Consider the following 25,025-nt stretch of genomic DNA (forward strand, 5'->3'; position numbering starts at 1 on the left):
GGACTCCACCTGAGAACATGAACTCCATTTATTACAAAAGACTGGGTTATCACATTGTACTATGAACAGTCACAGCCCCTGCCAGACCTCCAAGGTCCAGAGAGGCAGCCTGGATGGAGGCCCCTAAAAGCTCTCCTTTGACACCCCCTCCCCCAGCAAGAAAGTCCTGGGTGGGTGGGGGCACCTGACTGGGCCTTGGAGTGGTCCTGTGTCTATAAAACCAAATAAGTCCAAAGACCCCAGGCATATATACTAATATATATATGACATATATATATATATATATATAAAATATATATATATATAAAACGTAGGCCACGGCTTCCCTTCCATGGAGTGTCAGTAAGGCGGGACCATCAATGCCCACCGTGGGAGAGAAGGAAGTTGTCTGTGGCAGGGACTGGGGTCTGCTCCCAGAGTCAGCACGGACAGCTGCATCAGTTCGAGTGGCTGGGCAGCCTGGGCACCCAGGGTTGGGGGGTGGCGCCCAGTCCTGCCTAGCCCTGGCAGGTCTAAGCCACCTGGATCTGCAGGTCCTCGTCCTCGTCCAGGTCGCTGGCTCCGTCCCCTGCCTCCTCGGCACCAAAGCGAGCACTGCGGATCTTCCCAAAGAGGGGGGCATTCTGCTGCTGTCGGCGGAGCCTGTGGGGTGGGGTGACAGGCGGGTCAGAGACGAGCCTGATCCACTGGTGCTGACAGCAGCTAAGCCTCCCCTAGCGCTTCCTGCTGCCAGGCACCAGACTGGGCCTTCCACAAACATTACCTCGTCTCACTTCATCCTTCCAGAAGCCCCCGAAGTGAGGGAGGTGCTCCTGTCACTCCCATTTTACAGACAGGGAAACTGAGGCACTAAGTCCCACAGATGACAGCGAGCAGGGGCTGGGCTCTGAACTGGATGGCTGGCTCTGGAGTAGGGTGGGGTGGGGGGCACGGCTTGAAGAGGTGAGGCAGCCGGCTCAAGGTAACGCGGCTGGGATTTAAACCCAAGCCAGGCTCCAAAGCCCACAGGAAGAGAGTCCAGGGGTGGGGGTTCTGAGTCCCCTACATCCCTAATGTCAGTGAGAAAGCCCTCCATCCTTGTTCTTCCCCACATTAAAATTCCTAAAGCCAAAATTTACGAGGCAGACTTCTCTAAGAAGAGCCAGTGGAGGAAATGCCCATCCCCCCTCCTCCCTGGCTCCCCGTGCCCACCCCCAGCGGAGTAGCCGCCTGGCTGCATCTTACTGGAAGGCATGAATTATTAACACGGTGGGGAGGGGCGCGGGCAGGGGCCTCCATTACTGCCTGGTGATTTAGTGAGCTGTCCCCGGAACATTAAAGCACAAAAAGTTGGGGAATAAGATGAGGCAGCGGTCCTGGGCAGCCCCGCCCTCCTCATGGAAGCACTTGAGAGCCTGGGCAGAGCCAGCCTGCCTGCCCATTTCGGGAGTTTATGGCTCCCAAAGAATGTGGCCAAAACTGCGGGAAGGCCCTGAGGCTAGGCGGGTATGAGGGGTATGTGCTTGTGAGGGGTATGTGCTGGAGTGGCGGGGCAGAGGGAGGCGGGGAGGGGTGTCGAGTGGGCAGAGCTGGCCAGACACTGAGCTTGACTTGCACGCACGACACTTCATAGGCAACATCCCAAGCATCTGGGGAAACTGAGCCTTGGCTCCCCAGGTCACACAGCTATCAGGTCTGGCTCCACAGTCTGTGCTCTTAGCCACAGACACTCAGCACATATCTAACAGTACATGTTCTGCAAATAAGGGCTCAGGTGGCAGACGGCCAGGGAGGCAATCTGACCTGACCACCCACCACCTGTGTGGTGGTGAAAGGCCTTAACCCTCTTGTGCCTTAGTTTCCTTGTTTGCCGGCCCCCTGGGGGGAGAAAAAAATTTTCCTTCCTCTCTCTCCTAGGAGCGTGGTTCTTAAAGCACAATGTTGTTGATCAATCGCTAAGTCGTTTCCGACTCTTTGCGACCCCATGGGCTGCAGCACGCCAGTTTTCCTTGTCCTTCACTCTCTCCTGGAGTTTGCTCAAACTCATGTCCATTGAGTTGGTGATGCTATCCAACCATGGCACAATATCTGACCCCGATACTAAAGCTCCGCTACTATTTAGCATTTATCATGGGCCTGGTCCTTTTATAAGCACAAATCAGCTTATTTAATTCCCACAATCAAGAAGTAATAAAAACTGTTATCAATCTCATTTTACAGATGAGGAAACTCTGGGAAAAAAAAAAAAAAGAGGTTAAGTAAGTGGCCCAAAATAACACAGCTACTTAGTGCAGAGCCAGAGTTCCCACCACCCAGGCAGTCTTGGCAGCAGAGACTGGGTGCTGTCTATTCCATGAAATAAGAGGATGGAAGTAAGGGCCTGGCCTGGCACAGGAAATCAGTCTCAAGTGGGAGCTTGTGAAATGGGGTGGGGCCTGGACTAGATGTTCTCTGACATACCCCAGCTCTAAGGGGAGTCTGGGGGAGAGAGCCACTCTTGGGGTGTTGGGATGGGGTGGGAGGCAGAGCATGCTGGGTGGGCCCCCAGACCTCCTGGTCCTCCCTCACTGAGGCAGATGGGTCCTGTCTGCAGCTGAGGGGTCTGGGCTGCCATCAGGGCTGGGATTCCACAGATCCCAGCTGGTCCAGAGTCACCCCAGCCTGAGGACCTTGCAGGCTGCTTGTCCTTCTCATCAGAGACTGCCCAGATCCACCCGCCCTCCCTGCTGCCCCGTGTTGGGCCTGACTTCTTTGGCTGCTCCCTCTATATCCGCTGACTGCAGGACACAACTCCCAGGCTCCCAGCTGGTCTTACTTCCTGCACTCCCTTCCCTGGTTTCCGAGCCCTGGCCCTTCCTGCTTGGAGGGGACAGGATTCTGGCCCCAGGACGTCCGGATCTCTTCCTTCCCTGTCTTCCCCTCTAGGCCCATTCGGCTGGAGCCCTGACCCCGACCCTGGGCCTCCCTGGGCTGGAAGCACCCTTGCCTGTTTGTGCACCCCGGCCGGGAGTCCTCACCCCTGGGGCGGCACGCTGGGCCCACCTGGACTGCACGTGTTCCAGCTGCACTTGCAGGTTCTCGCTCTGCTCCGTCTGCTCGTCCAGCGACCGCTGCAGCTTCCGCGCCTGGTTATGGGCCTCGTCCAACTGTGGGGGTGAACGGAGCCAAGAGCATAGGAGTTACCTTGGGTTGGGCCAACCTGCCCTGCCGTCTGCTGAGGACCAGCCACTCCTGCCGTTCCTCTGTGAGGACGATCCTCCTGGAGAGCAATCCCTGTCTCTCCTTTGAGGCCTAGACTGAGGCCCAGCTCCTCCAGTAGAACATCCCTTTTTTGCCTCTTCTTGCCTGTTGCCTCTCCCTTCCAAATCCACCCACACTCCAATGCCCCAAGCTACTGATCCATCCATCAACTCACCTACCCATATATTCCCATGAATCTGTTCACCTGACCATTCATCCATGGAAATATCCATCTGCCTATGGAGACACCCACCGACCCACTCACCAGCCATTGATCTATTCAGCCACCCGTTCATACAACTTTTGTGTCCTTCCACTCTTCCAAACCCGTCTTCCCATCTACCCATCCTTCTGCCTTCTTTCCTTCGGTCCATTCACTCTTCCACCCACTGAAAGTCAGCTGTCTGTCCACCTTTCCACTATCCACTCAGTCATCCATCTTTCCACATATCCATTCATCCACCCATCTATCTACCTACCCCTTCATCCATTCATCCAACCACCCATCAGACATCTGTTGTTACATCTCATCCATCTCTCCTCTCTCCCAACCATCTGTCCATCTATCCCCTCATCCATCTGTTCATCCATCCATGGTGTTATCCTGTCCCTTTAACCAACTCCACATCCACCCACTCATTCATTCATTAATCTACTCAACCACTCATCTACGTTATCTGTCCATTTCTCTTCCCATCTTCCTACCCACACACCACCTGTCACCCACCCACTCTCTCCTGAGTGCCTCCCGAGAGTCAGGCTTGTACCAGGCACGGGGGACCCAGCACGGAGTGACACAGGAGGGCCCTGCAGCTCCACCCCCACCGACCCCAGCTGAGGTCTGCAGGCTGGTGCTCACCTCGTCCTCAGCCTGGGCCAGCTCCTTCTTGAGCTCTTCCACTCGCAGCCGCAGCTTCTTCACCTCAGCCTCGTGCTGCTCCACCCGCCGGTTGGCATGGGCCAGCTCCGCCACCTTCTCCTGGAACTGCTTCTTCAGCTTGCCGTGCACGTGCTTCAGGTCGGCCAGCTCCTGCAGGAGAGCGGAGACGGAGGAGGGCTCATGCCGGGAAGTCCACGAGGTCAGGTGGTTCTGGGGGTACTGGGGTCCCTTCTCCCTGGAACCTCTCTGAAATGCCAACACTAGAGTCGGGTGAGGAGCTGGAGGCTAGAGGTGCCATCTAGTGAGGTGAGAAAGCCTGGGGTTGATGAGGGGAGAGGTGGGTGGAATTGCTGGCTCCATTCTGGACGGGGAACTCTGGGGTGCCTGCTGGAGATGACATGAGGTGTGCAGTAGGCTACTTGAGCTGAGTCTCATTTTCTGGGGAGGGATAAAGTCAGGACTCTTTGATGTATCAAAATGGCATTAAAGCTCTGGGTCAGCTGAAGAGTGCATTTTGGAAGCAAAGAGATCTGATGCCAGAATGGCTGGGAAGAAGATGAGCAGCCAGGAGAGGAGCTGTCCACACCTGAGCTCTGGGAGCTCTCTGAGCCCTCAGTCTTCACATTTGTGAAATGGCCTCTTGAATCCATTCTTTGTTCCATGTCCACCAACCTCAGCCTGGTCCTGGCCTCCATCATCTCCCGCTGCCCCCAGGAATGGCCCAGACTCCCCATCCACTTGCCTTCTCATCCGTCTTCCACCCCGCAGCCAGTGAGCGCTCAGAGCCACAACTTGCTCTCACCTACCTCTCACTTTTCAAAGGTGACTCAGGCCTCCTGCCTCACCTACCACATCCCTCTTGCCTGCTCCCCTCCAGCCACAGCAGCCTCCCTTGTTCCTCCAAAGCTCCAGGTCCCTGTCACCATGGGACATTCATTCACATTATTTTCCAAATTTCCTCCTGGAGTCAGTCCACTGCCAGTCAACATCTACTCTCCCTGGAGACCTGGGCTTAAACGTCACTGCCTCAGAAAAGCCTCCCAGGACCTGGGCCTCAGCCAGGTCCCCGGGCATCCCCTCTTCTCTCTCCCGGCCACGGCCACGGAGCTGTGTGACCAGCATAGGTGTGTGACGGAGGGAGCAACGTCTATATCTCCCTCAGCTATCAGCTCCACGAGGGGAGGCCACGTCCCTCCTGTCTGTTCACGGCTGTGTCCCCACCACCTAGAACAAGGCCTACACACAGCTGGAGCTCAATAAACATTTGTTGGACCGATAAAAGGGCTGTTGAAAGGATTAAGTGATGTTGTTGTGTTTAGTTGCTCAGTTGTCTCTGACTCTTTGTGATCCCATGGACTGTACCCTGCCAGGCTCCTCTGTCCATGGGATTTCCCAGGCAAGAATACTGGAGTGGGTTGCCATTTCCTTCTCCAGGGGATATTCCTGACCCAAGGATCAAACCTGCATCTCCTGCTTGGCAGGTGGATTCTTTACCACTACGTCACCAAGTATTCTCCATAGCACGGGCAAAAAGCACCAGCAGGGAGCCTGGCCCACAGTGGTGCCCCACAAACCCAGCTATGATGGTGGTATCACTGAGCCTGGCCCACAGCGGGTGCCCAGGAGGAGCCGCTGCCAGGCAATCACCTCCTCCGTCTGTAGTCGTTACTTCAAGGGTCCCTGGCCCCCTGCAGTCTGGAGCTGGACGCCCAGGAGGTGGTCTGCCCCGGCCCTGGCTGCGGCCCCCTCACTACGCCACCTTGTTCTTCTCAAAGAGCGCAGCCTGGCTTGCCCGCAGGTCGCAGTCCAGCGCGCTGGCCGTCTGCCGCCGACGCCGGGCCAGCGCCTCCTCCAGGTCCCCGACTTGCGCCCGCAGCTTCTTGTTCTCCCGCTCAAGGCCCAGTTTCTCCGTCTCCAGCCGCTCCCGGCGACCCCACTCGGCAGCGTTCTCCGCCTGCAGCCGCTCCATCTGCAACAGGGCAGGACCGCGGGAGGGGTCCACAGGGAGGGGCACAGCACGGCCTGAGCGGGAGGTTCCCCCTCCCCACCTCCTCCGGCAGTTGTTTTGGCTCCAGGAAGCAAGTCCAGCTGCAGCAGCTATAATTAACCCGGGCTTATTTCACAGCGCACGGGGTGTGAGCAAGAGAGGCCCACCCCTTGCAGACTGGAGCACCCAGGGCTGTGGCTGGTTCCTGTCCTCCTGTGAGTGAATGACTGATGGAGGCAGGGCCCCCCGGGCGTCCCCAGACCCAGGGCCCTGCCGGTGGTCTCACCTCGCCCCTCAGCTCCGCCATCTTCCTGTCCATGCTGGAACGCGCACCCAGCTCATCCTCCAGGTCTTCGGACATGCGGCCCAGCTCGTCCTGGTGGGCCTCCTTCAGTATGCTGAGCTGTGTGATACAGCACAGGCTGGTTAGGTGAGGACCACTAGCTCCAGGGAGGGGTGGGCGCTGGTGCCGGAGGGCTCCGCAAGGAGTCTCATGTGGTGCCCAAATGGGCCACGGGGTATCCAGAACAGACCCTGAATCTGAACGCATCTGCCTCCTCCGACATCTCTCACCTTCTCCCTGATTATCATCCAGCCTCCCAGTGTCCATTCTTGGGTGCCCCCTCCTGCCCCCTGACCTTCTCTTATAAACCCATTTTTCGCAACAGTAGCCCTTTTTTCTTAATCTTAAAAAAAAGATAAACCCAGGGGAATTCCCTGGTGGTGCAGTGGTTAGGACTCTGAGCTTCCACTTCAGGGGGCACAGGTTCCATCCCTGGTTGGGGAACTAAGATCCTATAAGTAAGCCACTCTGTGCGGCCAAAAAATAAACTGATTAATTAAAAAAAGATACAGCCAATCATATCCCCAACCCCAGGTTCCCTAAGAACCAACCTGTCCCTATGGTCCCACAAAGCCATCTCCCATCAACCGCATCGCCCACTCTCCTCCCCAGAGGTCCCTGAGCCTCCTCTCTAGTCCTCAAATGCACAAGTTCCTGTCCATTGCAGGCTTCACACTGGCGGTTCCCTCTGCTCGCTGCCCTCTTTCAGAGGTATCTTGAAGGGCTGACTTTTCTCACTCTCAGGTCTTGGCCTAAATGCCCTCTCCTCAGGGAGGCCTCTCCTGTCCTCCCTGCCTAGAAGGGGTGCTTCTCCATCCCCCTACCTCCCCAAGAATGTGAGCACAGGAGACAGCATGTCTGTCTGTCCGCCTTCGTATCTGTGTATGGCCTGGGCACCCTCAGTGAACACTGGCTGAACACACCCAGGGGATCTGCCTGTGGGTGGGGGGCTGGTCACATCAGAATTGCCTGGGGTGATCTAAAATAGTACAGAGTCCCTGTTGTAGAGCAGGGAAAATTGTCAGAGGAATGCTCTTTGCAATGGCATGAATGAACCTTAAATATGCAATGTTGATGGGAAAAAAAACCCAGATACTAATGAGAATCTTTATAGTTAAGTATCTGTAAAACTGCACAGTTGGATCCCACATTTCTTCAAATGATTACACAATTTGAAAAGATTAAAAAAACAGATTCCTGGACCTAAGCCCCAAAGATGCTGACTCAGGAGAGTGAGGGCAGGGTCTGGGAAGCTTTATTTTAGGAGATTCCTTAAAGAGATTCTACTTAAAGACCAATCTTCCAGGGCAGTTTCAGGCTCTGGGGTCTGTGAGCCACCCACCTTTTGGAAAAGCAGGGTGGCTGCGCCCTCTGGTGGCCATCAGGGTGAGCACAGGGAAGCAGTAAGGGAAGCCCAGCCTGACCCCAGCATGCAGGAGTTCCCAAACTGCAGGGCTGGAATTTCCTCTCTGCCAGCTAGAGTCTCAGTTTCCTCATCTGTAAGATGGGGACACCAAATGTGTTTCCTTGACTGCTGTGAGGCTCTAGCAAGATCTCATACCATGTGCCCAGTGAATATCCAGACTCCTCTTTGTCTTGGTCTACAAGGCCAGTGGGATCCCCTTACAATCTCATCTCTCACTGACTACCCTCCAGCCACACTGGCCTCTATTTCTTGAACACACTAGGCTTGTCTGGACTCAGGACTTTTGCATTTCCTGTGCCCTCTGCCAGGAACTCTGCCCCCTGCCTCTTCTCAACAGTGGCTTCTTCTAATCACTTTAGGTCTTGCCTTGTGTAACCTTCTTAGAGAGACCTTTCTATGACCCACCACCTCATCTCTCTAATCGTGTTTTGAATTTCACAGTTTCTGAATTTATCTACCTGGTTACTGTTGGCCTTCTCCCCACAACCCCTCCTCCACCTCCTGCCCCAGTCCACAGATCACCACATGGCATAGGGCTGGGGCTTGACAGTGAATGACTGAATTCCCCTCTTTCTCCCCTTCCCACTGCTGAAATTCAATGACACAGTACTGCTTCCTCCAGGAAGCCCACCCTGGTCTCTGACACTCACTTGCTTGAGCATCTCCTGCTTGGTCTTGCTCAGTTCCTCGTACTTGATCTTCCACTGGCTGAGCTCTCCCTCCAGCTTCTCGATGTTCCTGCTCAGTGCCATTTTATCCCTGGGGAGGGGAGACGTGGGGGTGAGCCCACTGGGGCCCTCTGCTGAGTCCTCCTGCATAGTCCTCCAGTCCCTTCCAAGTCTAAGACCAAGGTGTCGTGAGAGGTAATCTGTTCTATGCCGCTTCCCTGGCTTCTGGTGGTTTGCTGCGTGCTCCAGGCCTTAGCACCCCACTCTGTGGCAGGCAACCTGGGTGTGCGATCTCCTGGAGCTCCACCCTCCACACAACTGTGGGAGTCCAGCCCCTGCTGTGGGGAGTGACTGGTTCTCCAGGGCACCAGGCCCTGGGCTCATCCATCAAATAATACCTCCACTGCCCTCTATCTGTTTTATGCTGACTTGGTGTGAACACACAGCTTGCAGTCAGAAAAGCTGGAAAACACTTTCCAGTGACTCTCTGAAGGAGGAGTCCCTTCCTGTCACCATCACTGGGTGGGAGTCCCATAAACCGCTCTCACGCCCCTCACCCTTCACTCTGCCCTGAATGTGCAGGAGGCGCCGTGGGTATTTGGCCCTATGTAGTGTTTCATGACCAACCCCCACACCATGCTGGCCTCCCATTCTGAGTTTAGTATCACTTTACATTTCAGTTAGTACAACAGGTTGATTTTTGTTCACTGGGCTTAAACAGAAATGCAGCATCTCAGTTCTGGAGGCTTCAAGTCCAAGACCAAGGTGTTGGTTCCACGCGAGGGTGGTGAGAGGACATCTGTCCTATACCTCTTCCCTGGCTTCTGGTGGCAATAGCTGGTGCTCCTTGGCTTGTAGGAGCATGGCCATGATCTCTGCTTCTACCTTCACAGGGGCACTGTGTTGATTTTTAAAAGATTTCTGTGTGTAGTTATCTTATACCATCTTTGTGTTTAATTTCTGGATGGAAAAGGGGGTGTTACTAAATATTCAACATAATCAGGCAAAAATGACCAATCAAGGTCACTGGTGACCTCCAAGTCCTAAATCCACTGGTCAGTGCTCAGTCCTCTTCCGACTTTACCAGCTGACTGCTCCCTCATCCATGAAACGGTTCCTCCTGCTTCCTCTTCCCCCTCACTGGCTCCCTCCTCCTGTATCCTTTGCTGCCTCCTTCTTCCTCTGATTCTATAGCTGGTTGGCTCCAGGGCCCCATCCTTTGACCTCTGGCCTATCCACTCTCACCCGAGCTCATGGTTTTCAGCATCATCTATTCGCTGATGACTCCTGAATTTCTACCTCCAGCCCAGACCTGTCTCATGAACTCTATAGACTCATTCACATCCCCAAATGCCTTTCTGCTGAATCAAGCTCAAAACGTCCAAAACCAAATTCCCAGCCTCCACCCCTCAGTCCCCTTATCCCTCCTTCCCTGCTTTGATTTTCGCCCACGGCACTCTCCCTGCACGATGGCAGGGATTGCTGGTCTCATGGATAACTGTATCCCCACCGAGCACAGTGCCTGACCCAGATCCTTGACACATATTAGTTGAATTAATTTTAAAAAGCCCTCATATTGGGTCCTTGGGTACCGTACCACTGTTTTCAAGTCCCAAGAATCGATGGGACTCAAAGGGGAAGTCCCATTCCCTTTCATTGAGTCTCACCTCTGTGACATGGATTTTCATTCTGTGATTCCGAGGAGGCCCTGGTACAGCCTGGCCCGCCCCCTAGCCCCTGCCTGCCTCCCGGGACTCACTCTCGTTCCTTGAGCAGCACCTTCTGGGACTCATCCAGCCGTAGCCGCAGGGCGGTCAGCTTGGAGGCATCCTCCTCGACGGTGGTGTCCTCCCAGGGCAGGCGGCCGCGCTCCTGGCGGCCCGAGCTGCCCCGTGGGGCCCCGGCCCCCGCGCTGCGCACCTCCCAGCAGCCCTCTGGCTCCTCTGGTCTGTTCTTCAGCAGGCTCTCCATCAGCTCGAGCTCCTATGGGGACCCAGGCAGAGGCTGGACTAATGATCGCTGAGTCCTCACCCTCTTGGCCTTCATCATGGCCTCTCCCAGGTCCAGGGCCTGGCATTAGCTTGGTGGGTAATCGTGGGCAAGTCACACAGTCCTCTGGACCCCCGTTTCCTCTTCTGCTGCCTGTCTCTCCACCCCTGGAGAGGGAGGGCCACACCCTCCCCCTTCGCTACTTAGAAATGCACAGAGTCAGCCACTCAGATTCCCTGAATCCTGGAAGATTCCCCAGAAGAGGTGGTAAGTTCTCTGCTGCTGGAAGTATGCAAATATTTGGTGGGACACTGATGAATGCAGAAGCAGGGATTCCTACAAGGAATAAGGACGAGATTCCCTCAAAAGGGATTCCTGCTCAAAGATCCCACTTTTCAGTGGGATCACCTGAAACATAAGTGACATGGTAAAAGATGCATGGACTTCCTTGGTGGCTCAGTGGTAAAGAATTTGCCTGCCAGTGCAGGAGACTCAGGTTCAATCTCTGGATTGGGAAGATCCCCTGGAAAAGGCAATGGCAACCCACTCCAGTATTTTTGCTTAGGAAATCCCACGGACAAGGAGCCTGGCGGGCTACAGTTCATGGGGTCACAAAAGAGTCAGACACCACTGAACGACTAAACCACAATAATAAAAGATGCACAGGAAGGCGGCCTCTGAGAGCAGAACCAGCTCCCAGACAGAAAGCAGTAAGGGTTGATTAACACAACCCTGAGCCCTCTTCCTCCCTGTCAGGCTCCTCTTCCCCTCTGCCCTTGTCTGCCCCCTGGCCTGCCTCTGACCACAGATCCAAGATGCCCGTGGCCTCTGTCCCAGCCTGGCTTCTCCCACAGTCATTCCAGATGAGTTTGGGCTGGTCCCTTCCTCGACTGACCTTCAGTTTCCCTATCAAGACTAGGACAATGGGCCTGAGGAGTGAAATTCTACTCCTCTTTTATCTCAGACTGTCTGGGTGGGGGCCTCTGAGGCCATCTGGTCCAAAGCTCCAATTCCCAACTGAGGAACCAGGGAGGGAAGAAGGGAATTGCTGGAGGGTCACAGAGCACAGACATGGCTGGGCTGGAAAACAAACTCAGGCTGCATCCTCCGAGCTCTTGACGTGGTACCTGCTACCTCCTGGGGTGACTCATAACCGAACACAGAGAGGACAGGAACAGTGTCCGAGGCTGGCTGATATACAGAGGCTCATTCTCTGCCCCAAAGAAGAGCAAGGAATGTCACCTGCACCAGTCAGGCCCCGGCGAAGGGGGCTGCAGCCACCAGGAGGCAGCAGTGCCCACTCTAGCCCACAGGCAGGAGAGGAGAGAGGGCAGCTAAGAATCTTAGGAGCTGGCCTGACTGGGGATGGAGCTGGGAGCAACCTGAGCCTGGACTCTGTCCCTAGACAGCCTTCAGGTGAGTCTTGCTTGTTCAGAGGAGGCTGCCCTCCGTACATATCATTAATGTTCCAGATGGCCTAATTATTATCACCATGGGCTGAGAAGTTCATCTGGGGTCAACTCCCAGCGACTCCAGTCACCAGCTGGGAGCCACTGGTAATTAACCTCTCAGCACCTCAGTGTTTTCATTTGTAAAGCCAGTATTTCCTGGGTTGCCCTGAGAATTAACTAGATAGTGTGTATGCAGAGCCTAGCATTTTGTAAGGGTGCCCATGGAAAGACGGAGGCTTTTCCCAGATTTACCAAGCACTCTCAGCCTCTCGCTATTTGCACAGAATTTCCATCACCTGTAATGCATTCCTGCACTTTTCACCATCAATTCCTCCTGCTGCTGCTACTGCTGCTAAGTCGCTTCAGTTGTGTCCGACTCTGTGCCACCCCAGAGACGGCAGCCCACCAGGTTCCCCTGTCCCTGGGATTCTCCAGGCAAGAACACTGGAGTGGGTTGCCATTTCCTTCTCCAATGCATGAAAGTGGAAAGTGAAAGTGAAGTCGCTCAGTCGTGTCCGACTCTTTGCGACCCCATAGACTGCAGCCTACCAGGCTCCTCCATCCATGGGATTTTCCAGGCAAGAGTACTGGAGTGGGGTGCCATCGCCTTCTCCTCAATTCCTCCTATCTCAGCTTAAATGGGACCGCTTCTAGAAAAGCTTCGGTGAAGCTCCCTCCTCAGAGCCTGGCTCAGGTACCTCCTTCTGTGCTCACATTGTCCTGACACTCCCTACCCCCAATCCCTCAGCTTTGATAAGACACCTGTTAAAATGTTTACTCCTTTCTCTAAATTGAATAAATGAAGGGATTCAGCTCTGCGACTAATGGATGTCTTTGAGGTAAGTTCTTACAACTTGCTCCTGCTCAGAGAGGATGATTTGTTGGTTTTGTTGATTACTGAGGGTCGGACACGACTGAGCGACTTCACTTTCCCTTTTCACTTTCATGCATTGGAGAAGGAAATGGCAACCCACTCCAGTGTTCTTGCCTGGAGAATCCCAGGGCCGGGGAGCCTGGTGGGCTGCCGTCTCTGGGGTCGCACAGAGTCGGACACGACTGAAGTGACTTAGCAGCAGCAGCAGGTATGGGAGCGGCGGGACCACCATAATCAGGGACACTCTGCCCTTGGGGTCTGTGGGAGGACGGTAACCTGGGGCCCTGCAGGGCAGAGCCTGAATCCCAGAAGGTGTGATACCTACCCAAGTGCCAGGCCCTTTCCCTTTCTGAGCCCTACAGCCACCGCTCCCGCCCGGGTCAATCAGCCCCTCCCACTTCCGGACCCCAGCGCGAAGGCTCCGCCCAGAAGCCCCGCCCCTCGCCGCGCACCTGGCTGCCCTGCGGTCTCTCGCATCCGGATCCCACGTCGCGCACCGGCACCGGCTCCTGTTCCCTTTCCGGCTCCGTCTCGGGCCCATCGGGCGTCCTGTCCACGCCTCCCCGGGCGCCCCGCAGCCGCGCCAGCTCGCGGCCCCGCGCCTCGCTCTCGCCCTGCGCTTCTTGGCGCTCGCGCCGAGCCCCCGCCAGCTCCTTGGTGAGCGCGTCGAGGCGCTGGCGCAGCTGACGCACCTCCTCGCGCGCGCGGTTGCGCTCGGCGCGCACCTTGCTCCACTTCTCGCGCCAATTGGCGGTGCAGTCCGACCACCAGCGCATGGTCTTCTCCATCTGCGCCGCCCGCGCGCGCGCCTCCTCCAGCTCCCGCAGCCGCAGCTCCTCGCGACTCTCCCAGTCCCCGTCGGCCAGCAGTGCGGGCGTGGGCGGCAGCGGCAGCGCAGGTGGCGGCCCTGGCGAGGGCGTGCCGCTGGGAGGCGTGGGCGGAAGCGAGTCGGCCGGCCCCATGCGCTCGGGCGACGGGCTGCCCAGGATGGTCAGGAGGCTGCCCTTGGACAGCTGCGGGGACTCGGCCAGCCGTGGGCTCGGCCCGTGGCTCATGGCGTGGCCGTGGGGGCGGGCAGGCTCGTGGGTGTTGGGCTGGAAGTCCCGAACTCAGAGGCAGCGCGGGGGACGCGTAGCAGATGCGAAACCACTGTGCATGATGGCCACTGCTACTGGCTGCTCTCCGGGCTATGGGGAGGGGTCGCTCCCTCCGACCTGTGGGAGAACACAACCATTATTTGGAGGTGGCCACCAACCGCCCATATCCTTAAGCTCAGCCATGGGAAGCGAAGGGAACAGCTCGCCCGGTAGAAGGAACAGCATGGGCAAAGGTGGAAGGAGTGCAACTGGTCGCCTCCAGGAGCCCCAGTGAGGCTGGAATGGTGAGCCAGGGCCTGCAGCCGCTTCCTCACGGGCCTCCAGATAACCCCCTTGAGTCGCTTCACCCTGGAGCAGCCACGGATGATCTGAAACCTTGATCTGCTGTCCCTGACCTTCAGGTCCCATCTCACACATTGAATGGCTTATACCGCTCTCCACCCGGAATGCTATGTGCTTCCATGCTGGCCCTGCTGCCAGGAGTCCCTCCCAGCCTCTTCCTGCGCTGGGCTGACTCTTCCCATCCTTAAAACTTACCTGAAATAGCATCTTCTCCAAGAGGTTTTCCAGGACCCCTTCAGGCCAGGTGGTCAGCCCCTGCCCAGGTCTCCACCAGCCAGCCTCGCTGTACTATTTTTCTGTGTCCCTGTGAGCACCCCATCTTCACCCCAGGCTATGAGTTTGCTGAGGGCAGGGGATGGCTGGCTGTTGGTCTTTGTCCCAGCACATGATGACAATAATAATGACATTTATGGAGGGCCAACTACAGGCCATGCCTATGTAAGCTATCCTCTCAACAGACTCAAGGGCAACTATAGACATTTACTGAAGAGGAAAGGGAGACTCAGCAAAAGTAAGCCCTGGAGTTGATCCAGATACACCATCCAGAAGTCCAAACACTGGCGTGGGTTTGGTGAATACGTGCATGTGCTGGTGGTATGATGGAAGTAAGCTGGGGTCTAGATAGGGGTGCAGTGTGGTGAGGTGTCTCCCCATGCCAACCACTGAGCTCTGCTGTTCGTTGGCCACATCCCTTTTAAAATAAGTGAGACACATGCCCGCTCTGTCCCCAGTCTGCCACATTCTGCCTCAGAGTGGCTTCATGCTGACCACCAACAGCTCCTTGGGCTATCTCATACTTCCTTCCCCATTCAGCTGGGCCTGGCCCTCAGAGCCTCACTGCAGCCCCTGAGACCTGCCCTGATCGCTATTCCTTCCTTTTCTGGGTGACGCATCAGGGCACTGCTGGTGGGACTCTCAGCATCCTGGAAGAGTGTCCCAATACTGTCTGGCTGTGTCCCTTCATCACCCTTTTCCAGCCTCTAAGCCCCCCACTCGGCAGCACATCTAATGTCACAGTTTGTGGTAAAAAGAGGAGCTATCAGGCTGGCACTCCCTCCTTGTCCTGCCTTTAGCCCCACAGCTACCTCCTCTCTGCCATGAAGAGGATGGGGGGCTCTCCCACCTTGGGTCAAAGGCCCCCCCATCCAGCTTCTCCCACCCCAACCAGTGATCCCCCTCCAAGGAGCCTGCTCCCTGCTGAAGTCTCTCCTGGCACTTTCACCTCCCTTCTCTGTCTCTTCCCTTTCCAGGCCAATCCAGAGTGGGCCATGCTTGCTGTCTCCCCACTGTGCACCTCCCTCGCCCTCTCTCATCAAGCCTTACCAGCCTGGCCTCCACCCCCCTGCCCTACCCTCTGGGCATGTCTCAGCTCTCGCAGGTATGCCCTCTCTAGCTCTGGGCACCTTCCAGCCCTGCTTTCTTGCATCACTCCTTCCCAGGATGTTCTCCGGGTTTTCCTCCTCTTCTCCAGTGGTCCCCCATTAGCTTCTCGGGTTGGCAACCTGGGCTCATCCCTGCAGTGCTGGCGTGACCCCAGTCCTGGCCGCCTTCTTCTTCCTGGCTGCCCCTGCCTGAGCCATCTCTCCATGTCCGCAGTAACCTCCAGTCTCTCTCCCAGCCTGGGCTGCTCTCCAGAACCACTCACATGTCCCTCAGACAACTCAGACTCAGCTTGGTCAAATGGGACTCCCTGTCTCCATTCCCCCCACAACTGGAGCCTCCTTCTGGATGCCCTCTCCGGGAGAAGAGTGCTTCTTTACTTCTTCACACTGTGGGGAATATCCTGGAATTGGCTTTCTCTCCACCTCCAAGTCCAGTCAGTCTGTCTGCCACCCATCACGGGGATCCTCCTACCTTCTTCATCCTCAACCACTAACCTGTCAGGCCACCACCATCATTTCCCACTGGGGAGACTGCAGCCACTCCTTGTCCCATCCCCCTGTCCCCTTTTGCCTCCTTCAAATCCATCCTCAAGAGCAGCAGCCAGAGTGAGTTTTTAAAAACACAAACCAGATCGTGCCACTGGCCACCACCTTTGCCATTACCAGTAGCTGCGACCCCTCCCCTCTCTACAGTCAATTCCAAACTCACTCTCTCAAAGGCTCCAACACTAAAAACTCATCGATTCCCTGACTTGTTCACTGTCCCCACTGCCCACCCTGTTCCTTCTCTCCTTGCTACACCCACCCAAATGCCCTCAGTGTTCCAGCTACCTCACTGTTCTTGTCTCTCCAGGCAGTGCCGCCTCTGGTTGCTTCCACTGCTCTGCCTGCTCTTGCCTTCACCCGTATAACCAGGCATCACAGGTTTTCCACCACTGTGGACCAGTGTTCATTTAAATTCATGACTATTACAGTCAGAGTTCCTTAGCACGGCTCAGTGATCCTACTACTGGACTGGCCAAAAAGTTTATTTCAGTTTTTTCCCCTAAGATGTTATGGAAAAACCAGAATGAAACTTTTGGCCATTCAAATGTATTTCTCCAGTGCGTTTGCCCTTAGTTTATTGTCTGTCTTCCTTCACCAGGCACCAGCTCTAGTCCCTGCTCTGTCATCAACCTCATCTAAACCACTGCCCCATACTGGGCCTGTTTCTCCCCTGGTAGAACTGGAGTGAGGGGTGAGGGAGGCCAGTGCTTCTAGAGCAAGAAGTCCTTCAGATTCACCTGGACATTTGCTTAAAATGCAGTTCCTGGACCTCACTCCTCAGAGAATCATGTTCAGTAGGTGTGGGACCGGAGATTTGCATTTTAACCATCCAACTGTGGGATATTTTGAGTAAGTGGTGATGCCGTGTCACCACCCATAGTTCCGTATGTACAAACATGTCTATCTCAACCCCAGTAACACCTGCACAGACTAGGTTACGCCCCCAGACACAGCCCTCTGGGCTTAGGTTCCAGTTCCCTGTACACCCGACTCCCCAAGGGATCCCTGGAAGGCTGAGTACCCACTGTGACTCTGTCTTTCCACCTGTGCAATGAGGTGACTGGCCTAGATCCCACGTGCATTCACAGACATGCGCACACCCAGACACACAAGCAACCCCATACATGTAAATATAGATAAAGACGTGGGCAGGCAGACACATACACGGAGGTGGCCCCATAGGCACACACAAGAACTATATATATGTTCAGAGAGATGCTTCCTTGTAGATAGAGTCACAGACACACCTGAAGACATACATATGCCCACACGGATACACATAGAGACACGCAAAGATACATACTCATCCCTGAGACAGACAAATGCACACACACACATATACACACACACGAACACATATACGGACACTCGCAGCCCTCCTCTCCCCAGTTTCCTGGCCGAGCTCCACATGGAGAAGCTCTTGGAAAAGAAAAACAATGTGAGAGCCTGCGGGGGAGGGGAAGGAGGCAGGAAATCTGAGTGCCAGCCCGGTGGCCTCGCCAGAGGCCAGAGCTGTGCTGGGAATGGGGGTTCGAGAGGTGGGGGTCCCTGGGGCCAGGCCCCTGTCTGCTGGGCCCTTCCTGCAGCCCCTAAACCGAGAGGGCGGCAGGGAGGGGGCTGCTGCCACATCCTCTCTGCCTCTGGGAGCTGCCAGGGCTGAATGGGGCTTGGCGGGGAGGGGTGGCCTGCTCCTTCCAGGAATCCCAAGCCTGTCGTGCAGGGCCAGGGCAGGCGCCACCCAGGCCCCTAATGGCTTCCAGGCACCCACGCTCAAGGGAGGGGGTGGGGAGGAGTGGGGGTCAGAGGGGCTCTGGACGGGCCTCCTGCCTTTCTTCCTACAGGCCCAGGTCCCCTGAAGGGTGTGTGTGCACACATGTATAAATGGATGGGGGTTGGGGGGGGGGTCCCAAGGTTAGTCTTCTGGAGAAGCCCACCCCTGGACACACCAGGAACCCTGCGTACACACTCAAGGGCAGCTTGTCTCTGCCTAGCAATGCTTCCCCCTCACCCCTACCCCCACCCCACTGACATAACACAGCCTTAGGGGCAGACACACACACATCAAGCCCTGGTAACGTACACACTCACCAAGAGAGACGCCACATGGAGGTTCAGCTGGCAGTTGTAGACTGGCTCCCACTGCCTACCCCGCCTGCCCTTCGTCACCAGGATCAGCGTCTTCCTCCCCTGGGATGTGAGTATGTGTGCGGGGTGGCCTCCTGATTCCTGCAGGGTGTCACCACTCCCTATGGAGCAGGTGGAGGAGGGACCAGCCTCCACAGGCCCAGAAAGTCCTTCCCACTCACCCTCCCCTCTCCTGTGCCCACCCCCCACCCCCAGCACCAGCCAGACGGGTCTATTCCTGCTCAAACCCTCAGGATCTCTGCTCAGCCTGATCCCCTACTTGGGATGCCCCGCTCAGACTCCGAAACCCCACCCAGCCTTCAGGCTCAATTCCACAACCTCCCTCCCGGAAATGCCTTGGTCTCCCCAGCCCCACTCTGCCAGGGGAGTATATCCCCACAACCTTCCAGAACCAGACCTGGCCAGCTGCCCTCTCTCCTCTTGCAGTTCAGGCCTCCCCCAACCCAGGCAGGACACTTGTGCCACCCGGAGCCACTAGCACAGGCCCTGCACACAGGATGTGCTCAAAGTTGGCTGGCGGGGTGGAGAGCAGAAAGCAGAACCATGGCTTCACATCCCCTTAACTGGGTAGCAGAGCCACCTGGGAAGGCTTCCCATGTGGCACTAGTGGTAAAGAACCCACCTGCCAATGCAGGAGATATAAAAGATGTGAGTTTGATCTCTGGGTTGGGAAGATCCCCTGGAGGAGGGCATGGCAACCCACTCCAGTATTCATGCCTGGAGTATCCCATGGACAGAGGAGCATGGTGGGCTTTGTACGGCCCATAGGGTTGCAAAGAGTAGGACACTACTGAAGTGACTTAGCAAGCATGCACAGGTCCACATGGGACTCAAGAGCTCCTGAACCCCAGCCCCACAGTCATCCTCACTGCTCCAGGCAGCTGCTGGCCAGGACAGAAGAATGTTTTGACTGGATGTTTGCCTCAGGCAAGGCCTTCATCAGCCTCGTCTAGACAAAGTGACCGGTGGCCCTTGCTTCTAGTGGACCTGTTTGGAATGTTCTTTCTCCTTTCTCTAGCAGTACCTCCTACACATCCTTTAGGACATACCTCTGGGTAATGATCCCCTGGGTAGCCTTCCCCAACCTCATACAAAGAGTATGTTAGTGCTCCCAAAATGGCACCTCCTTGTTCTTCAGCAGTGGCCACACTGAGAAACCACAAGGGCATCCTGGACTCACTGGCTGTCAGCACAGGGCCCAGCATACAGCAAATGCTGCACTAATGCTTCCCAGGCTGATGGGTAGAAGATGGACAGCTAGGGGTTCTCTGTAATCGGGGAGGGTTGCACCATTCTAAGGATCAGGAGTCACTTTAGGGTCAGGCTCTGAGACAGGTAGGTGTCAAAGCCTGTAGCCAAGGTCAAAGTCAGAGGTCATCTCATGGCCAGGTCAAGGATCAGGCCTCTTACCTGAAGGAGTCTAACTGACTCGCAGGGGGACAAGTTTATTTTGTCCTTACAGTGTTTTGATGGCTCATACCTAGTAAGAAGAGTAAGCAGTGCTGAGGCCTAGATGGGGCCCAGCTTAGGGGGCTGGGGTGGGTGTGGGGTGGGATGGGATGGCCCAACTCCTCCCTCCAGCTCAGAAACCCTCTATAACTTCCCAGAACCTTTCAGGTGGGGCTGTGGGGCTGGCCTGTGGCCACAGGCCTGGCTGTGGGCAGGGAGCAGAGCCCAGCAGGAAACCACAGAGGACAGCCTGATTGGATAAGTGCAGGGCCCAAGGCTGGTCAGCCCACAAACTGTGGGCGCTTGTCCCTCTGACCTGTCACCCGTGCTCCCATCACTGGACCTCCAGGAGAGGACAGGGAGGCAAGCTGAGCCTGCAGGCTGAACCTGAGCCCTGGTGGGTAGGCACCCCTAATCAGTTCCCAGGTAACTCCATCTCAGACAGAGAAGCCAAAGATATCCTGGACCACTAATCAGAACTCCTTTTTTACAAATGGGCCACCTGAGATCCAGAGGTACAGCTATTGGTCCACATCAAGGATCAGCAGCAAAACTGGGTGTGTGTTGGCAGGTGGGGGGGTGGGGTCGCTGGATTGCTGGGATTGGATGCCTCCCCTCCTGGGTCATGATTACCTGAGGGGCAAGGTGCCCCTGGGACCACCTACACTATGGGGTCCTCAGTCATCAGGCCAAGCACAGCTGGGAGAGGATGGGAGGTTTTCATGGGGTGGACCCCAGCCCCGGGGTTCTGAGCAACTCCTTGAACTATACACTCTAGTACAGCGGACGTCTCAGGAGCCCCAATTGTACCTCTGTGATGCTGTTTGATACCTGCAAGGCCACGCCCTCTCTGATGCTGTTTTCTTACTTGTAAGATGGAGAGAGGCACTAACAAGATACCTAAAAGCTTTGTCTAAACAGTGGGCAGAATCTGTGCCGACACGAAGTAATCCTACCTCCCCAACAGCCCTATATAATCCACACTTAAGACAGAGAAACTGAAGCCCCGGTGGGGAAGGAGGCTTGCAGGATATCACCAGTTCTCACAATCGTAATAGTGGGACAACGGAGGCCCACTCCCTTCTCATGACACTAAGCCGTCGCTCCACCTGTCCCAACTCCTTCCAGAAATTCCCTTTCTGGCCTCCCACGACCAAGAGTCGCCTAAATCCTCACTTCCTCTCCCCTTCCCCAGCACTTCGGCGGCGGGATGAGGGAGGAGGGTCTCCCGGCCCAGCGAGACGCGGTCCCGCCCACCCCGCCGCGCGGCCCCCCATTGGCAGCCACCAGGGGCGTCGTGCTCCGATTGGCCCGCGCCGCCCGTCCGTCCCGCATTCGCCATGGTGACCACGTTGGGTCCCCCGGGAGAGGTCCAAATTCCGCCCCCGCCCGCTGCCACCGCCCCCCTGGGGTCTGGCCCCCGCCCGCAGCTTTTCAAGGGCGGCCCTGCCCTCCCCCCTCCCCCAACTCCCGAAGCCCCATCACTCCTGAGGCTGGGGCTCCAGAGGTAGGGGAGCCCGCGGAGGGGGCTAGGAAGTTCTGCTTGGAGTTTGGGGGTTGCTGCGGACGCGGGAGTCCCCGCTGCTCCTCTTCCAGCACGCCCTCCAACTTAACCCCTTCCCTCCCGCTGAAGGTTCGCGGCCTGGAGGGAGTTCCCGGGACGCGGTGGCTTTCGGCCCCCTGCACTACCAACCCCCGCTCACCTCGGCCGGCGACCAGCGGGCTCCGGACGTCCGATCCGCCGCGGCTGGGCGGAGCGGGCACGGGGCTTGCTGCGGCCGCCGCCAGGAGGGCCGAGGGAGGGCCGCGGAGTCTCCTCCTCCCTCCCGGGGGGAGGGGAGAGAAAGGAATCGGCGAGGCGGGGGCGGTGGGGCCCGGGCGGGTTGCGGCCCCACTCTGACCCTGGCCCGCAGAGTTGGTTGGGTGGGAGACCCGCGCCTAACTTTGGGGAGAGGGGCGCGGGCCGAGTTGGCGGGATCGCCACCGAACGGGCCGGACACCGACGGAGGCCCCACCCCGCCGTCGGGCCTAGAGGAGGGGGAAGGAAGGCCGGGTCTGGGGGCCCCGCGGGGTCGGCTTTCCCGCCTCAAGTTTCCCGGAGCGGCAATGACGTACTAGGCGCCCAGCAGCAGAAGAGGGCACAGCCTGTCCCCGGCTCAGCACGTGCAGCTGTATACCAAGCTTGTATGCTTTTGTTACCTACATTCTTCCTAGTGCTAGCTCTGCCACCGAGTGGATGCGGAGCAGCAAGTCCCTGCACCTCATCGGGCCTCAGTTTCCCCTTTGTACAGCAGAAGGATGGACCATAGTAGCCTCGCGCATGTTGAGAAGCGTGGGTGGAGCCGGGAGGAGGTTTTCTCGGATGTGCTAGGGTGCTTCCCGTGCAGAGCCGGCCTCAACTGGCTAGGGGAACGGGGTAGCGGGGGGGAGGGGGGCGGTCCCGGTACCTTGAGGGGTACTTGCGTGCGCCTTGGCACTTTGGGGCTTCCTGCCTTGAGAGTGTCTGCGGTTACTTTGAGAGAGGGGGAAGCGGTCTTCTTACCACATCCTGTCCCCTGGAAGGCCGATGAGGTGAATCCGTGTTAAAGGAGGACCAGAAGTTCAGAGTTGTGGCGGAGGGAACCTTGCTGTATTGAGTCTTTACGTGGAAGAAGAAACTAAAAATAAAGAAGATAAATTAGTTTGAATTGGTAATTAACAATAGAGGCATATGTCTGTTTATTGCCCTTCGCAAGATGCTGTGTTTCTGTTTTTGTTTTGTACAAATTGAAGGTTTGTACAAGTCTCATGTGGAAAGCGAGTCTTGGCACCAACAGCATTTGCTCACTTTCTGTCTCAGTGTCACATTTTGATAACCCTAAAAATATTTCAGACCTTGCACTAGCAAAAAGATTACCAGTTGGTGAAGGTGCAAGCGATAAAACTTTTTTAGCAATGTGCTTGCGTGTTAAGTCACTTCAGTCATGTCCAACTCTTTGGAACCCAATGGCCTGTAGCCTGCCAGACTCCTGTCCATGGGATTCTCCAGGCAAGGATACTGAAGTGGGTTGCCATGCCCTCTTCCAGGGGATCTTCCCCACCCAGGGATCAAATCCCATCTCTTCTGTCCCAAACTGCATCTCTTCTGTCTCCTGCATCAGCAGGCAGGTTCTTTATCTCTAGCACTACCTGGGAAGGCCCTTTTTAGCAATAAAGATTTTTAAATTAAGGTTTATGTACTTCTTAAAAGACATAATGCTGTTGGCACACTTACTATACTAATATAGTGTAAACATAAGCTTTATCTGCACTGAGAAACCAAAAAAATTCGTGTAACTCAATACATTGTGAGCTTTGATTTACTGTGGTGGCTTGGAACTGAACTGGAAATATCTCCAAGGTATGCCTGTATTTGGGGGCTTCCCTGGTGGCTCAGATGGTAAAGAACCTATATTTAGATTATGGTTGCTATCATGCGTGCAGTAGCATCAATAAAGAATTGGCTCTTTGCAGCAAGAGGATCACTTTTGCAAACATATTTGAGAGTTTCACACCAGAGTTCACTCTGAATCCTGTGACAGTCAAACAGTTCTCTCTGCAAGTTCTTGGGCCTTTCTTTTACAGAAGCTCTCTTCCTCTGTGGTCAGTGGCTGCTCGTTTTCCACAGCATCACTTACACCCACTTCGTGAAATCCCACGCTTTTTTGCAGGATTTGTAGTTTCACTCATAACCATGTGCTTTGTCTTGGCATGGCTGAACGTTGATAGCATCTGACAATCAGCTCAGGGCAGATTTTGCTGGCACTATGTGGGGTTTGAGAAGGAACTGACCTATGAATATTGCAGTGGCTGACCTTTGCTTACTGTGTACTTTGGACCTGTGAGATTCAGATATTGAGTACTCAGACAGCTGGAACACCCCCGATTTTAAACTTGGGGAAATGCTCACTGAGGCGCTTAGCTGAGACTTACCCAGAGTTTCACAACCAGTAAGGACAGTTGTGGACCAAGATCCCAGAGTTCTTTCCTAGAGTTTCTGAAGGCGGGGATATGGATTAAGAAGATGGAGGAGGCTGAGTTGATGGTGAACCTAACCTCCAATTGTTATTTTACAGCTTATTTTATTATTATCATTATTGGCCACATCATGTGGTATACGGGATCTTAGTACACCAACAAGGGATTGAAGCCATGCCCCCTGCATTTGGGAGCCCGGAGTCTTAACCACTGGACCACCAGAGAAGTCCCCTAAGCTCCAGTTATAAAATCATCATGATAGAGCTATCTGTCTCAAAGAAAAGAACCAAGAACATTGTCCCAGGCATGTCTGTTGCAGGGGTTGAGGGAGGGAGAGCTACCCACTCATAGAACCAAGCTGTGTCCTGACCATAGGCTTGGGAGTTCACATGAATTAGCTCAGTGTTATAGCCATCCTTGGCTTCCCAGGTGGTACTAGTGGTAAAGAATCCACCTGCCAATGCAGGGAGGCAAGAGATGTGGGTTTGATCCCTGGTTGGGAAGATTGCCTACAGTAGGAAGTGGCAACCCACTCCAGTATTCTTGCCTGAAAAATTCCGTGGACAAGGGAGCCTGGTAGGCTACAGTCCATGGAGTTGCAAAGAGTAGGACATGACTGAGCGAGCATGCACACATAGCCATCCTATGAGCTGGTATTACCATCATCTCGTAGTGAGAAAAGTGGGGATTAGAAGCCAAATGACAGACTCCAGTCACACGCTGGGAGATCTTAAAGCCCAGATCTGACTTTCAAGTTTACCATTTCATTCCTGTTGCTAAAACCGCACCTCCTGGCAGCCTACTGGATGCAGCACTTATCTGGTTTCTTTCCCCAGTTTAGCACAGTAGGGTTTTCCACTGAGGCTTATGTTAGTATTTCCCACACATCAGCAGTTCTCTGTCCTGTGTCTCTACCACCACTTTTTGCCATCAACACATAACTCTTATGCTATTATTTACTTGGCATTTTTCCTTAAACCATTTCACTTTTTTTTTTAGAACAGATGTATATTTTAGGCTAAATAGGAAATGTTATCAGTTGCTGTAAATAGAAGAAAGTCATAAAAATAAATGTCATGTAAATAAGCAACATCCTCAATCAAGCTAGAAACCCTCACTTTGTTAAGAAAGGAATACAACTTGTACACCCACGTTCGTAGCAGCATATTCACAATACCCCCAAAAGATAAAAGCAACCTAAGTGTGTGTTGGTGGATGAATGGATAAACAA

At 55.2% G+C, this 25,025-nt stretch overlaps 1 protein-coding gene across 5 annotated transcripts; it reads right to left on the reverse strand.

Moving 5' to 3' along the window:
• Positions 1–10: 10 nt before the first annotated feature.
• CCDC102A (coiled-coil domain containing 102A) lies at positions 11–23,440 on the reverse strand. 5 transcript variants are annotated; one of them, XM_086350815.1, is made up of 10 exons: positions 21,502–21,811; positions 18,293–18,430; positions 13,290–14,051; positions 10,283–10,506; positions 8,506–8,614; positions 6,373–6,489; positions 5,859–6,068; positions 4,079–4,249; positions 3,022–3,125; positions 11–642 (listed from the first exon to the last, which is right to left on the reverse strand). In XM_086350815.1, exons 3-10 carry the CDS (start codon positions 13,890–13,892, stop codon positions 513–515), a joined length of 1,668 nt encoding a protein of 555 aa, XP_086206941.1. In that variant the 5' UTR covers positions 13,893–14,051; positions 18,293–18,430; positions 21,502–21,811; the 3' UTR covers positions 11–512. The 5 variants fall into 5 exon arrangements, 4 of the variants coding, with proteins under 4 accessions (XP_086206941.1, XP_086206944.1, XP_086206940.1 ...); XR_015145515.1 differs by lacking the exon at positions 18,293–18,430 and having other exon boundaries at positions 5,747–6,068; positions 21,502–21,886; XM_086350818.1 differs by lacking the exons at positions 18,293–18,430; positions 21,502–21,811 and adding an exon at positions 22,002–23,440.
• Between the last annotated feature and the right edge of the window lie 1,585 nt (positions 23,441–25,025).

The sequence above is a fragment of the Bos grunniens genome, chromosome 18 (assembly GCF_055505025.1).
Source record: "Bos grunniens cultivar Pamir isolate PY7600 chromosome 18, Bosgru_T2T1.0, whole genome shotgun sequence".
Lineage (NCBI taxonomy): Eukaryota > Metazoa > Chordata > Mammalia > Artiodactyla > Bovidae > Bos > Bos grunniens.